Source organism: Taudactylus pleione, unplaced genomic scaffold, assembly GCF_031769625.1.
Source record: "Taudactylus pleione unplaced genomic scaffold, aTauple2 ptg000125l, whole genome shotgun sequence".
In the NCBI taxonomy this organism is placed as follows: Eukaryota; Metazoa; Chordata; class Amphibia; order Anura; family Myobatrachidae; genus Taudactylus; species Taudactylus pleione.
The window spans coordinates 934,025-950,804 of NW_028284527.1; the positions used below are offsets into that span (position 1 = coordinate 934,025).

At 41.7% G+C, this 16,780-nt stretch overlaps 1 protein-coding gene across 1 annotated transcript in view; it reads right to left on the reverse strand.

Moving 5' to 3' along the window:
* Nucleotides 1-336: 336 nt before the first annotated feature.
* PGBD5 (piggyBac transposable element derived 5) overlaps nt 337-16,780 on the reverse strand; it is a 263,507-nt gene continuing 247,063 nt past the window's right edge. Inside the window, exon 7 of the mRNA XM_088472489.1 lies at nt 337-820. Within this exon, the coding sequence (XP_088328615.1) occupies nt 628-820 (193 nt within the window). The 3' untranslated portion in view covers nt 337-627. The remainder of the gene's footprint in view (nt 821-16,780) is intronic.

Below are 16,780 nucleotides of genomic sequence, written 5' to 3' on the forward strand. Positions count from 1 at the left end.
TTTCTTGTAGCAGATTCCTCATTGGTTTAGCTTTGATATTCAAGTTGTGATATTAAATATAACAAATATTCAATTTAAATGCATAAAAACATTGTATTCTGTGGTGTACGCTTCACTGTAATAATCACAAACTCATATGTAGAGTAGCATTTATAGAACATGACTTTTTCTCTGTGATTGCTAAAAATATAAATAATTTAAATAGTGTATGTTTCAATGAAAATGTTAAATATTTATGTAAAACATGAACAAGAAATAGATGAAAAAGACAAAATAAATACAAGATCATAGTTTGTTTGCTGTAGAAAACATAGACAGCAAACATATCTACAATAGTATGATTTCAATGACTCAAACAGATATCTGATCATATTGGTTGTTTTTCCTTTTAGGTGTTAAATTGTATGATTTAACATCTCATGGTATTTTTTCCAATATTACTAGAAAATAAATACAACATATTCATATTAAACTGACGGGGTTTAAAGTTCTCAGTTCAAAGGGATTATATCATAATATTTATAAGATTGGTCTAATTGACATTGATATCCCTGAATGGCAGTCCAGAGCAGTGGCTTCATGTTCCATTTCCCAGGTAATTCTATTGGACTGAAGACAATCCTGGTATTAATCTTGGAGTGTTTCCTCCAATCCAAGCAACTCTCTTACAAGTCTGTCTCCAAACTGAGTTCGGCTGTATTTTTTAACGTGGTAGGCATCAGACATTTTATAGAGGATGTAAGCATTGTTTATAGCAATGCTTATGGAAAACCAAAACACTTGCTGCCAAGTTTTGTTTGCTTTGTGTGAAATAAAGTACCTGTAAAAAAAAAACAGAGAAAGTTATTCATTTGGATATATAAGCTATTTTTTATGAGTGTATATATTATATATAATACTGGTATAAATCTAATATGCAGTAGACTTTGGCAAATAATGTAAAACTCTTTATTCTACTATATTAACAATATCTGAAAAATAGTAAGTAATCAACATTCACAGTAGTAAACAAAGGAGTATAGTGTGCAGAGCTCGTGTTTCTGGCACCCAGGCCAGTTGGGAGCACTGTCTTGTCCTCCCCAGTTGTTAATAATCTGCCAGGGAATGGAACTAGTCTGTTTTTTCCCCTTCAGAATACTCTCTAATATTGTGATTTTATCATGTGACAGCTGCACAGTGGTAGCTATTGTTCCAGGTCCTGTGTAGCTGAGAGCACTGCAGGAAATAAGGTAAGCAAAAAGTGTAATGTTGGGATTAATCTGGTATGCAGGGCATACATGCCTACTCTCCTAGAAAATCCAGGAGGCTCTTGAGTCTCAGCTGGCTCTCCTGGATATTGGTAACAGCAAAGAAGTCTCCCAGCGTGCGCTCGCGGCCAACCATGGCCATCATCATGACCCTGTCTGTACTTTACAATGCAAATAATCACACCATTGTATAACGGGGGATGAGGCCACAATGATGCGATTGTGCCATCACACCCTCCACACCGCACCATGACCTCCTCGTCGCTGACTTGGCTTCCCACTCACGGTCACTATTATCTCACCCACCAAAATGGATGGCGCAATTGATCCACTCTACACCTCTGAGTAAATCTAGATTTCCTATTGACTGTTGCTTTATAGATGTCCATTAAGGATTGCTGTGACCGAGCCAAGAACTATTAATTTCAGTTACTGGATCCCTAATTACTGTAAACTGCATGCAAGCTGAATGTGTACAGGTAACAAAGCACTCCCAGATTAGGCAGGGAAAAACTGTGATACCATTATGTTACATAATTAATGGTCTTCCTGGTGGAGATAAATTTGTTGCAAGCAGAGTGCACTATTCCGCAAAATCCTGTCTTTCTGTTCCTCCAGGGGGGCTTTATGTCCTGTCCCAAGATGGCTACCGAGCTCACTACTGAGCATGTGCAGGGGCCAACCTGTCTGTACTGTGAAGAGTGACATGGTGGGATACAGAAGTCTCCTGGGTAGCTCATATGAGTAACATGGTTCTTACCTGCATTTAACACTGTTCCAGCATCCTGCTCTGCTACCCACAAGCACCAGCATGGGCTGGTAAGCTGTATGAAACCCCACTCCGCTTCATTACCATTGTGTGTGTAGCAGTGAGTATGACTATATCTAATATCTATCAATAAACCAACACCGCTGGTTAAGCAACTAGGCTGTTTTATAGTTTGAGTCATCTGCTGGTGTGTGCCTATACAACTCTACAGTATCAACACCTGTACACAAATAATTTCCAACAAGATTCAGCTGTCCTCTGCATATCAGCACTAATGTATCCATGCTAATAAGTGTTTTACACTGAATCTATTATTTCTGTGAATATGGGAAATAGTGAAATTATTGGTATTTACACCAAATAACATTGAACACTGATACACCTGGTGGCATTATTGTGCACTATTACTACTGGTGACATTCTTTTGGAGTACTGCTAGAAGTAGACTCAAAATGACATTACTGGGTATTGCTAAGACTTGTTACTTTAGAAACTACAACTGGTTATATTATTGGGTTTACAACAAATAATGTTGGGTACTGCAACATATTTTGACATTGGCACAACCAGTGACATTTTTGGTGACTAGTACTATTGTTGACATTATTGGGCACTACTACAAGTGACCTTGGGGCCTATTCACTAATATTTCTGATGGCACCATGGAAATAATATATCTAATGCATCCCAGTTTGTGGTGGCAGACACAAGCTACCAGAATAATTTAATATTGCTCAAGTGTCAGGACAGCTGCTCCAAAAGCAGTTCTCTTGCGAAGCCCTAACACTGTCACTTTTGCTACTAATACTAGATGATTTTTTGCACGATTTGGCCGAGTCTGATATATCAGAACAACAAATCGTGCAAATCGTTTAGTGTCCACGAACGATAATGATGCTGATGCGCAGTCCTGTGGGTCGTCGGTCGTATCCTCGGATCTTCCCTACATGCAGAAAGAGCCGCCAATTTCATTAACAATTTGGCGCAGATCATTCATGTTTTGGCACTACCGATCGAACGATATATAGTCTGACCACCGACCACCAAATATTTGCCAAATGTTTGCCCACCAATGTGTTTAATCCACTGACCACCAAATGTTTGCCCACCATTGTGTATAATCCACTGACCACCAAATGTTTACCACATGTTGCCCACCAAGGTTTATAATCCACTGACCACCAAATGTTTGCCACGTTTGACCACCAATGTGTATATTCCCCAGAACACCAAAGTTTGCCAAATATATGACCACCATGTATAATCCCCAGAACACCGATGTTAGCCACATGTTTGCCCACCAATGTGTATATTCCCCAGAACACCGATGTTTGCCCAACAATGTGTATTTTCCCCTGAACATGATGTGTATATTCCAATGACCACCAAATGCGTATTATACACTACTGACGCTCAAATGTGTATTTCATTCACACACAGGTCACTGCTGTTTTATTTACATTTTTAAAACTTTTTACCGTGATCTTTTTTTTAAAAAAAACCCAATAATTTTTGTATGAATGAATCATGTTTTGGCACTCATTAATATTTTACTTAAACGTTAAGACAATTATATACATATTAAAAATTTAGACACAAGTAAATAAATGTAAAAACTTTAATAAAAAAAAATAATAAATTAAAACAAACATTCAACTCAACATTATAAACACTATAACTAGTTTAAAATTTTGGAAAAAATAAATAAAAAAACCCCACCAACTTTAACAACATTAAAATCATATAAAAACTGCATAAAAAAAAACCTTTAAATTTAAAAATATTAAGTTTTAAGGCCCCGATTGATTGTGTCCAAAAACTAGCCACCCCCATTACTGCAATTTGTAGTCTGTGTTTATTTTGAGATAATTGTTGTTGTTTTTTTAAATGCCCCTTTAAATAAAGTTTATTTTTATTCTTTTCTCATAGACTTGGCTTTGGACAAGGGCTGTGAGTTTGTAAAAAGCTTCCTGGAGTTATATCAGGAGAAGGAATGCTTGTGGAGAGTCAAAAGTCGCAACTACTCCAATAAGCAGAAAAAGTACTTGGCATTGCAGGAGTTGGTCGAGTTCAGCAAGCTATACCACAGCACAGCATGTGTTGATTGGGTCCGCAAAAAAGAACATAAAAAAAGTGAATCCTCAAAGAAGTCTGGAGCACAGGCAGAGGACGTGTACCACCTCACATTGTGGTACTATTATCTCCTGACATTTGTTCTGGAGAAAGAGCCGCAGCAACAATCCCTTGTGCTGATGGCAGACCGCGATGCAGCAGAGGAGGCCAAAGATGTGGGTGAAACGTCTGAGGCAGTTTTGGTGAGTACAGACACAGTGCATACACACCATGCTAAATGTATTCCTCCCTGACTTGTTTTGCCCTTGCAGTCCCCGTGTATTGAAGTCCAGGTGCTGCCACAGATGACAATTTAACTATCTCCTGTGGCTGGTCTGGGTATTCTGGCATAGCTATGCCTGATGTCCTTAGCTGCATGGTTTTGCACTGGAGAAAGTTGTGGACACAGCATGCCAAGACGACCCAGTCATTCTTGTCCATGCGCAGGTTGATGGTGGTGTGGAAGATGCGGAAGTGGTTGCTGAGGATTCCAAAGACGCTCTCCACAATACGACGTGCCCTGGAAAGACTGTTATTGTAGATCCGCCTCTTCCTGGTCAGGTCCCTTTGCGCATATGGCTTCATGATGTGCTCGTGTAGAGCAAGTGCCTCGTCAGCCACAAACACAACATTTAGGCTGTGCTTGGTTTCCTCCAATGTCAGCAAGTTAAGGGTCTTGGAGGTGAGCCTCTCGCAGAATGCCATCTGTTTGAATGACCCACCATCCGAAGCACGGCCATTCTTGCCAACATCAACAAATATGAATTCATAATTTTTCTTCACCATTGCCATGAGAATGATACTAAAGTACCCCTTATAATCATAGTAGTAAGATACTGTATGTTTCCCATCGATGGCTCCCCCGCAGTTTGGAAAATTCAAACGCTGCTCAAATTCCTCAGCAATGGTTTTCCACTCCTCCACGGTTGTAGGGAACTAGAATACATTAAAATATTGGTTAAATGTGATCTTTATTTTTTTCCATGAGTTGGTGGAGACTCCAGACCTCAGCCTGATAGGTGAAAATGAGGGGGAATCCTCACTGCCACCTTGACCACCTCCCCCAAAAAGACAGTGTCGCAAGGCCAAGAACCACCCGCAAATCACACAGGCGGACGACTTCCTCCAAAATGCAGAGGAAGTTTTGAAGAGACCTCCCGACCACTTTGACCACCTGGGCATGCATATCAGAAACTCCATGTAACAAATGGAGCCTGATATGCAAAAATAATTTGAGAGGCTGGCATATGACCTTGTGATCTGGGGGAAAAAGCAACGCCTGTCTCCAGATACATATATTGCAGACCCTCAGCCCTATGCACTTGTTCCTCCCACTTTAGTGATGGCTCCCACCCCTTCACACCCTACACCCCCACCCACCTACCCTTCCACCTCATCAGAGGCAATATTTAGAGGAGACTCCAGAATTGTATAATTTGTACAAAAAAAATGTTTTTATTTTTGTAGTCCAATTATCAACAAGTTTTATCATTCCCAATAGCTACTCTATGATATATGGTGCTTCTGTCGCAGACTGAACTCGGTCAATGCTGGAATTGCAGATTGATGGGGCCAGGACCACAATTTGCACGTATGGAATGTGTTTATTGACCTACTGTATTCAAATTAGTGCCTGAACCACCATATATCATAAAGCACCATAGTTATTGGAACTGATAAAACTTGTTGATAATTTAGTTTTACTATTGTATTTGCCTTTATATTGTAAAGTATTTTTACATTTCACATTTTTAAAGTTTTAGGAAAAAAATGCAGCCATGTTGGCAGCAAATGTTATAGTGTTTTAAGGTGTTTTTACACTTAAAAAAGTTTTCTACATTAAAAAAAAAAGTTTAATAAAAAATGTATCAAGAAATAAAAGGGTGGTGTGTTTTCTTTACCTTGCAATACTGGTACTGCAGCACATTCACAATAGCTTTGCAGGTCTCAGGCATGATGATGCCCAAAGCTTGAGGGGAAATGAGGGACCCAAACTTCAGATCAGCCAGGGAACGTCCTGTAGCCAGAAACCACAGGGTAGCCACCAGCCTCTCCTCAGCAGGGATGGCCTTCCGCATCTTTTTATTCTGCCTCTCGATTTAGGGAGTCACCAGACGCAGGAACTCCTGGAAGGTGGAGTGCATTGCTCTCTAATCTCCAATAGAAGCGACATGTGAGAGCGAGTATTCCTCTGCTGCAGTCACTCCTTCGTCCAGCCTGATCTCCTTTGCTGGGCCTTCTCCTTCTCAGCTACCACCTTAGCCCCAGCATAGGCTACCAGAACTCTATACCGATTAGGATCCATCACCACAGAATGTAGGATAGAAGCACTTTGTTAAGCCAGGCAAAACATAGCAGAGCACAATAGTAATGTACAGCGTTCAGCAGGTATACACCAAGCCTCACTAGTAACAGAGCAGAAGTGTACAGGGCTAAAATGGCACCTGCTTTATATACCCTCTAGTTAGTCCAGCCCTTTATTTAAATTTTGCAGTAATCTTTAAGATAATCGTCAGGTGTTTTGGTAAGCAAACGATCTAACAATTGATATATATCGTCAGGTCGTTGGTCAGATTGTGTAGGCATGATATAGTTTGTCCTGGAGTTCCAGGGAATTCAAGGGAAATCTCTGACGACATTGATTTGTTTGCAAGTCGTCTACTGTGCAGGCACCTTAACTGTACATTCATGAACTTAAGTCACACATGTGCACAGTGAAGACCAGAGGAGACAAAGGGATCAGAATGGATTCCTCTTTGCACACCAAATCTGCTTCCAATATGGGGCTCAGCGGGCTAATACCATCTCATGATGGCATGAGTACAAACAGTTACCTGAAAATAGAATGACAAATTTATATTTCCATACTAGTGTATAGGGACGATGTTCCACATCAGTACTGTGTACGGAAACTACTGTTTCCATATTTATAATGGACCCATTCACTATAATGATTAGGAACAATTGGGAGCTGCTACTACTGGTGAAATTATTGGGCATTTTGGCTGAAATTTATCAAACTTTCTAAAGAGTGGATAAATGGAGAAGTTTCCCATAGCATCCAATCAGCTTATAGCTAACATTTATCAAGTACATTCTATAAACTTATAGGTAGAAGATGAATGGTGACTATTGGCAACTTCTCCACTTGTCTACTTTTTAGTAGTTGTGATACATCTCCATACCTCCCAACTGTCCCGATTTTGGAAGGACAGTCCCGCATTTCAGGCACTGTCTCACTGTCACACCCGTGGCCCGAGAGCCCCTCTCATCAAAGCAGAGCAGAGGTGAATAGATGGTGGCTATTCAGTGCAGAGAGGAATTTGAAAAAGGCAGATTATGTTGACCGAAATGCGTTGGTGAAACCAGCTCTTATACATTTGGACAGACCGCTCACTTTAACTATGTGGAAGCACAAACAGGAGACCGAACGTGACTAGAGATAAGCTCCGTACATCTGCCGTAACTCACTACCAGAGACAGCATGCTCAGATCAGACCCCCCGCAGCAAATTGTGCAAGCCTACCAGCTGGTGAGTAACTTCTAATCCCTGTGTATACTCGCTACGTGTGTCAATGCTCCCTCCTGCACACTGACGGTTATGGAGGAATCACCTCGGCCCTGGCAGTGGAGTAAGAAGAAGCCACAAGACAAACCCCGTACAGTATAGGGCAGTTATCCTGGTGACAGCTTCCGCAGTGAGACAGTTGGCTATCAAACCATACTGCCATCACCAGCGGACAACAAGTCCCAGGAATCTGCACCTGGCTGGTAAGGTTTTCACACTACCTCAGGGGTCTGTTTAGCAGTTTCTCTAGCAGCAGTGAAGCTGGCCCTGTACAGACCACGGCTAATGCAGAGTCACGGTATGCAACATTAACAAAGTAAATGTGAAAAGGTTACAGTTACTACGAGCGATCTAATACAAAGTACCCCTCTACAATGAGTCATTGGACAATCACAGTTTATTGATTTCTGGATACTGAAAGACTACACAGAAGTGTCCGTAATCTATTTATTCTTATATCCTATATATATTTTACATTTTGTTAATTTTTTAATTGATTTTTAAAGTTTTTACTACATGCAACTTTTTTCTTTTATTCTCTCTATTCTTATTTTTACCCTCACATACCCACTTCCTACCCTAGTGTCACTTTTGTATATCTCTTGTCTAAGTACCTGAAGACAGCTGTGCAAAGACAGATTGAGTTTTATGTCAATTATACCAAATAGACATTATTGTTTATTGACTGTCATTATAAAAGTACCTAAATTTTACTAGTAAACCAAATAAATACATATCTGTTTACATTTTAGTTTTGATACTTATTGGTTGTTATATCGGTTTTAAAGGAACACTATTTCAATAATTCTATTAATATTGTGACAGCCGATATATTAGCGTATGTATATGCCATTCATTTATGCATTCCCTTATGACATAATCACCTATGATTGAGCGCTCACTGGACAAACACTATTGTGTGTTTTTGTTTCGATTAATTGTCAAGGTTAGTGGTGACCTCACCATTAAGCTGCTCCTGTTTTTCATCACCAGTCTGGTTGAGTGAGCGCACCTGCCCCTTAGCTTCAGAGGGACTGGGGGCATGCCTGGCGCCTCCCAAATCTCTAGGCATGACCCCAGCATGATGAAAATGGGGGTATGGCTCGCAGACCTGACTTTTCCCGTAGGGCCATGTCCCTTACCGTGAGGACACATCCCCCTTTTTAACCAGAGAAGACCCGATCTCCATTTATCAAAAGTTAAGATGGTATATATCTTCCCCATAATTACTATTACAGTGGGTCATTATGAAATATGACTTCTGCTTGGGAAACACTTCATAATACTAGCCATCACTACAGCTACAAAATGATGTTACATTACTTAATACTACTGTTGGAGGGGGTTGTATATTAGCAGTTGTGACTGTCCATTCACTAAATTCTGTAAACATTGTGAAAAAATGCTGGAATATTAAATCAGACAGGAAACTTGTGTTCATTGACACAAAGTCTATATTTATGGGTAGCCACAGAAGCCAGATTTACAACCTCATACTAATGCAATATTCCATTCAGCTAATGGGAGGATCCATCTTTCTGCAAGTGGAATGCCATTTCACCCATTGGTTTTACGCCACCGCAACCATAATCATTAGTATTGGCACTTGCACCAGTTCCATGCTACGTGCAAGTGATCATAGGTAATGTCAGAAATGCCTCTGCTGATCTGTTGAAGATGAGCAAATCACCACAGTTGCTAGACATTTTCACACCAAACACACATCCTGATCTCAATGATCAAATCAATTACATCATCTTCTTACCAACCTAGGAGATATTATTCACTACACTCTTATTCCTTCTGTAATTTCTGACTTTCTACACCTAATAGAATGAAAGACAATTACCAAACTTATATCCTGCTGTTATTTAACCATGGCCTAATATCCAAGTTAATACCACCACATAATAACTCCTGTCTGCTCCCTTTTGAGGGTTATTACCACATAAAAGCACATCATTTTGTTTTCACTTGTACTATTGAGACACTTTTAATGTTATTATTTTTTATAATTATACATAGCACTTTTATGTGAATCTAAAAGTGATTTAGACACCAGCAAATATGATTTTAAGCCATCAAAGCTTGAAAGCGCCTCATCGCAAATGCGCATTAGTCTTCCAAACACTGCTGTCGTTAGTGCTCAATATGGTATGTCATAAAGGGAAACTGCTGCCATATCAACTACAGTTTTGCAAGACTGGGCATACACTATACAATTATCTGTCAGATATCTGTCCAATCTGACTGGTTGGAAAAACCTGGCAATGTATGGGAACAAATGACAATCGTCCATTTGCTCACAAACACTGGAAAATAGCCAAAAATGGTTGTTCAGACAAATTGGTTAAAACACACTTATTGAACCAAGTTGAACAATTTTTTTTGTCCTTTTTTCAGTGTTTAAAACCATATGATCGACTGTTATTTGCTCCCATACATTACCAGGTTTTCATTCCAACCAGCCAGATTGGACAGATATCTGACAGAAAATTGTATAGTGGATGCCCAGCTTTAGAGTGCATACACACCTAAAGATTTTCTGTCTAACCATCCAACTAGTTGATTGGTTGGAATGAAAATCTGGTAAGGTATGGGAGCAAATGACAGTCGATCATATGGTTTTACAGTTTAAATACTGAAAAAAGGACAAAAAAATTTTCAAATTGGTTAAATTCATGTGTTTTAACCAATTTTTCCTGAACAACCAATTTTGGCTATTTTCCAGTGTTTGTGAGCAAATGGACAACTGTCATTTGCTCCCATACATTACCAGGTTTTCATTCCAACCAGCCAGATTGGACAGATATCTGACAGAAAATTGTATCGTGGATGCCCAGCTTTAGGTCTCACCACACCTCATCAGTCATTAATCACTCCAAAGTGAAGAAAATGTCAAAACTGTCTCAGAGACCAATCAGAGCGCAGCCCTCGCCCAGCAGTCACTCAAACAGCACAGAGACACATTCTCACACTGTCAGTGTCAGCTGTGTCTCTGCTTCTCACTGCCTGGCTGTAACACACTGTACTCACTTCAGTGGCCTCACTACCAGTGCCGGGCATGATGGACTATATATGTAAATATAGTGTGCCCTCCAGTCCCCACAGCACAGCAGCGCTGCTACAGTAGCTACACTAGAGAGGACACAGTACAGTATGTTGCTCCGGGCCCCACCCCTAGCCTGTGCTACAGGGTTTTTTGTGTATGCGCAAATCATATAAATAGTTTCTACCATCAACAGTTACAATGGTGGAAGTCCAGCCAGCATTTGATGGTGGGATTCCGATGTCCATCCCTACTCCCTATCTCTTATAAAATAATATTTTATAAGTTAGAATTCTTGAAAATAGTGCCAGTCGATCTCAGGAGCACACGCGGCAAAGATGGCATTTCGTGATAAATTGCAATATTTTTTACCTTTTTTTCGGGAAGGCAGAGACCCCTCTTAAACGTCTATCTTGAAGGTTTGTACCTGAGTTCAACTGAAGCGTTTTCACCTAAAACAACTTCATTGCCAAAATATGTGCACCCACCTGATTACAAAATATCCTCAGAAGTTTGTTCTTCTGTAGCAATTTAGCCACATCCAATTTAACCAATCTATCTCCCAGGTTCTGACTTGTTGTATAAAAGGGCATTACCCTAGAATCTTTTAGATGGATAAAGAACTACCAGGTCTAAAAGATTCTAGGGTAATGCCCTTATATACAAGAAGTCAGAACCTGGGAGATAGATTGGTTAAATTGGATGTGGCTAAATTGCTACAGAAGAACAAACCTGTAAATTTTTTGACCCTTAGCAATGGTTATCACCGTTGCTTGGGGTGTATTACTTGTAGAATGGTTATTTTGGGTGATAGCTTTAGACATCCTTATACGGGGAGGAAGTTTTATATTAAGCATCCTGTGACCTGTAGTACCACACATGTGGTGTACAGTACCTCCTGTCTTGCCCATGTGGATTGCCCTATGTGGGCAAGACAGAGAGGCAATTTAAGAAGAGAATGGCTCTCCACAGATCAGCCATCAGGACAGCTATCACCTCTGGTCGTAGTGATCTGGCCCGACACTGCCTTAAGGCAAGACATGATGTGGCTGACATACGAGTCAAGATCATGGATTATCTTCCCCTCAATATTAGGGGTGGTAACAGGTCGAGGCAGCTTTTACAGCTTGAGTGCCTAGATCGATTAGATACGATGGCCCCTAAAGGTCTTAACGAGACATTAGGTCTTCAATGTTTTTTATGAGAAATTATTTAACTGTTCGCATTTACCTGTTATATATTTTTTATATGTTGGGCATTTTATACTGTGTGTTATTCAGTGGATCAGTTCGTGCTTCCCTGGATGCTGCGGCGCTGTGACGTCACTGAAGCAGCAACGCGTGGAGCATCAGTGTCACAGTGTACGGATGGGCGGCGCCGGTGATCCAGGTGGGTGCACTGTAGGGGCTAAGTGCATCGTACGGTGGGGTATTTAAATGTGATTTTGTTTGTATTGCCTTATCCCTGATGACGGGCTCCAAGCCCGAAACGTAGGAGGAGGAATAAAGGAGGAGGAATAAAGGACACATTTCTATATTTATCTAGACGCTGGGTGCCGCCATTGATTGTTTGGTCTATATATATATATATATATATATATATATTAGCAAAAGGCTTGGCACTCTTTCACCTGTGATAATCAGTGGGTGCCCCCCGCTATGAAAAAGACACAATCGGCAAACAGAGGCAGCGGCACTCTCACAGTAAAGAAAGTATAGTCAGGTTAGGAATAACCTATAAAATTTACTTCAGAGTTTAAATCTGTGAAGATTTTCGTCAGGAAGCCCTTCCTGACGAAAATCTTCACAGATTGAAACAAAGTAAATTATTATTTCAAGCATCGCTGTCTACTAGGCCCTGCAGGCCATCCAGCAATCCTGTTTCACTACTACGTTACAAAGATCACTGTCTACTAGGCCCTGCAGGCCATACAGCAATCGTGCTTCTTCACCACGTTTCAAGCATCGCTGTCTACTAGGTCCTCCAGGCCATACAGCAATCCTGCCTCTATTCCATGTTTCAAGCATTGCTGTCTACTAGGCGATCCAGGCCATACAGCAAGCCTGTTTCACTACTACGTTACAAGCATCGCTGTCTACTAGGCCCTCCAGGCCATAGCAATCCTTCTTCTACACTACGTTTCAAGCATCACTGTCAACTAGGCCCTCCAGCAATCCTGCTTCTATATCACATTACAAGCATCGCTGTCTACTAGGCCCTCCAGGCCATACAGCAATCCTGCCTCTATTCCATGTTTCAAGCATCGCTGTCTACTAGGCCCTCCAGGCCATACAGCAAGCATGTTTCACTACTACGTTACAAGCATTGCTGTCTACTAGGCCCTCCAGGCCATACTGCAATCCTGCTTCTACACCACGTTTCAAACATCACTGTCTACTAGGCCCTCCAGCAATCCTGCTTCTAGATCACGTTACAAGCATTGCTGTCTACTAGGCCCTCCAGGCCAAACAGCAATCATGCTTCTACACCATGTTTCAAGCATCACTGTCTACTAGGCCCTCCAGGCCATTCAGCAATTCTGCTTCCATACCATGTTGCAAGCATCACTGTCTATTCAGCCCTCTAGGCCATCCAGCAATCCTGCTTCTACACCACGTTTCAAGCATCACTGTCAACTAAGCCCTCCTGGCTATCCAGCAAGTTTACTTTGGCCTGAAATTCCATATTCTATTTGACTGTTCAATTGTATCAGCTCCTTACTGCACCTTTGAAATGTTGTGTTTGTACTGGCCCTTCAGGTCTGCCATTTTACTTACAAAGTAAACTGCCATGATTTTCATATACTGCTTTTGTCTGTTCTTTGATGAGCCTAATATATCCAAAACTTCCATCTCGGTCCTAGCATTTGCTAGAGGATCGTAATATTGGGAGAGGATTGGGTGAGGGCTTTGTAGGTGAGTATAAGAACCTTGAAATGGGTTCTGAAGGGAAAGGGGGTCCAGTGTAGGGCTTGAAGGAGAGGGGAGGCAGATGTAGAACATCCAGTACTTTGAATATGTTTTTTAACTTTGTCTTTTGTATTTTGTTATGTTGTTTGATTAGGTTGCCATGGTAATGGGGGTGGATCAGTTCGTGCTTCCCTGGATGCTGCGGCGCTGTGACGTCACTGAAGCAGCAACGCGTGGAGCATCAGTGTCACAGTGTACGGACGGGCGGCGCCGGTGATCCAGGTGGGTGCACTGTAGGGGCTTATTGCATCATACGGTGGGGTATTTAAATGTGATTTTGTTTGTATTGCCTTATCCCTGATGACAGGCTCCAACCCCGAAACGTAGGAGGAGGAATAAAGGAGGAGGAATAAAGGACATATTTCTATATTTATCTAGACGCTGGGTGCCGCCATTGATTGTTTGGTCTATATATATATATATATATATATATATATATATATATATATATTAGGGGTGTGCACCGGCCATTTTTCGTGTTTTGTGTTTTGGTTTTGGATCTGGATCTTTCTTCGTGTTTTGGATCTGGATTGGTTTTGCCAAAACCACCCTTCCGTGTTTTGGGTTCTGGGTTTTGTGTTTTGGATCTGTATTTTTTTTTAAAAAAGCATAAAAACAGCTAAAATCACAGAATTTGTAGGTTTTTCTGCTCCTATGCTATTATTAACCTCAATAACCTTAATTTCCACTCATTTCCAGTCTATTCTGAACACCTCACAATAGTGTTTTTATGTCCAAAAGGTTGCACCGAGGTAGCTGGATGACTATGCTAAGCGACACGAGTGGGCGGCACAAACACGTGACCCATCTAGGCGTGAAACTGCAGTGGCAGACAGGATGGCAGTTTGAAAAACTAGGCCCCAAACTGTACATAATGCAAAGAAAAAAAAGAGGTGCAAGATGGAATTGTCCTTGGATTATGTTGTATAAACAGGACATGCACACTTTAACAAACCAATCATTTCAGCGCCAGGGTCTGCCACACAACTGTGGCTGAAATGATTGGTTCGTTTGGGCCCCCACAAAACAAGCTGGCAATTAATCTGTCCCTGCACAAACTGGCTCTACGGAGGCAAGATGTCATCCTCATCCTCCTCATCCACCGATTCCTCACCCTCTTCAGTGTGTACATCCTCATCCTCACAGAGTATTAATTCGTCCCCGCTGGAACCACAGGTCCCTCTGTACGTTCTGGAGGCTGGTCTCCCTGGAAGAGTTGATAATTCATTTTATGAACATCATCTTCTCCACATTTTGTGGAAGCAACCTCCTACGCCTTTCGCTGACAAGGTTCCCGGCTGCACTCAACACTCTTTCGGAGTACACACTGGAGGGGTGACAACTCAGGTAAAATAGAGCCAGTTTGTACAGGGACCTCCAAATTGCTTCTTTTTCCTGCCAGTACAGGTACGGACTGTCTGACATGCCTACTTGGATGCTGTCACCGATGTAATCCTTTAACTGACAGACGCACGCTTGTCGCTGCTGCTTTGAGGATGCAAGTGCGGCTACAGCCCACGCAATTCACAAAGACAGAAAAAAAAGAAGAATATTTTTATTGTTTGTGTAGCACACTTTGAGGGTGTCACCACCCTTTAACAGACAGACGCACGCTTGTCGCTGCTGCTTTGAGGATGCAGGTGGAATCTAGACAGGATTTGGAACCGGGGACACACTACCTCCATCAATTGTCTAAATCCCACTGCACTAATGGCGGATACCGGACGCACGTCTAACACCAACATAGCAGTCAAGGCCTCAGTTATACGTTTTGCTTCAGGATGACTGCTGTCGTACTTCATCCTCATCGCTAGGGACTGTTAGAGGGTCAATTGTTTAGTAAAAGTAGTGATGTTCCTACTTCCTCTCTGGGATGATGAACAACTCCCAGCAGCAGCAACAGCACTAGGAGGAAGTGGTTCTTGATCTTTCCCTATTTTATTTTTATCGGAGAAAGTTTGGTCCTCCATTTATGTTATATTGATATATACGTGCGGCTAAAGCGCACACAAACACAGAAAATATTTTTTTATTTTTGCTGGAGAGTAGTGCACTTTGTGGGTTACACCACCCTTTAAGAAATGAGCCAGCCGGCTCTTTACTTATGGGACACAGGCGCACGCTTGGCGCTGCTCCTTTGTTGATGCACGTGCAGCCACAGTGCACACAATTCACAAACACAGAAAATAATTTTTTTTTGGTTTGGACTGGAGTGTACTTTGGGGGTTACAGCACCCTTTAACGGTCAAGCCAGCCGGCCCTTTACTTATGACACAGGCGCACGCTTGGCACTACTTTGTTGATGCACGTGCGGCTACTGCGCACACAATTCACAAACACAGAAAATAATTTTTTTTTTGGTTTGGACTGGAGTGTACTTTGGGGGTTACAGCACCCTTTAACGGTCAAGCCAGCCGGCCCTTTACTTATGACACAGGCGCACGCTTGGCACTACTTTGTTGATGCACGTGCGGCTACTGCGCACACAATTCACAAACACAGAAAATAATTTTTTTTTTGGTTTGGACTGGAGTGTACTTTGGGGGTTACAGCACCCTTTAACGGTCAAGCCAGCCGGCCCTTTACTTATGACACAGGCGCACGCTTGGCACTACTTTGTTGATGCACGTGCGGCTACTGCGCACACAATTCACAAACACAGAAAATAATTTTTTTGGTTTGGAGTGTACTTTGGGGGTTACAGCACCCTTTAACGGTCAAGCCAGCCGGCCCTTTACTTATGACACAGGCGCACGCTTGGCACTACTTTGTTGATGCACGTGCGGCTACTGCGCACACAATTCACAAACACAGAAAATAATTTTTTTTTTGGTTTGGACTGGAGTGTACTTTGGGGGTTACAGCACCCTTTAACGGTCAAGCCAGCCGGCCCTTTACTTATGACACAGGCGCACGCTTGGCACTACTTTGTTGATGCACGTGCGACTACTGCGCACACAATTCACAAACACAGAAAATATATATTTTTTTGGTTTGGAGTGTACTTTGGGGGTTACAGCACCCTTTAACGGTCAAGCCAGCCGGCCCTTTACTTATGACACAGGC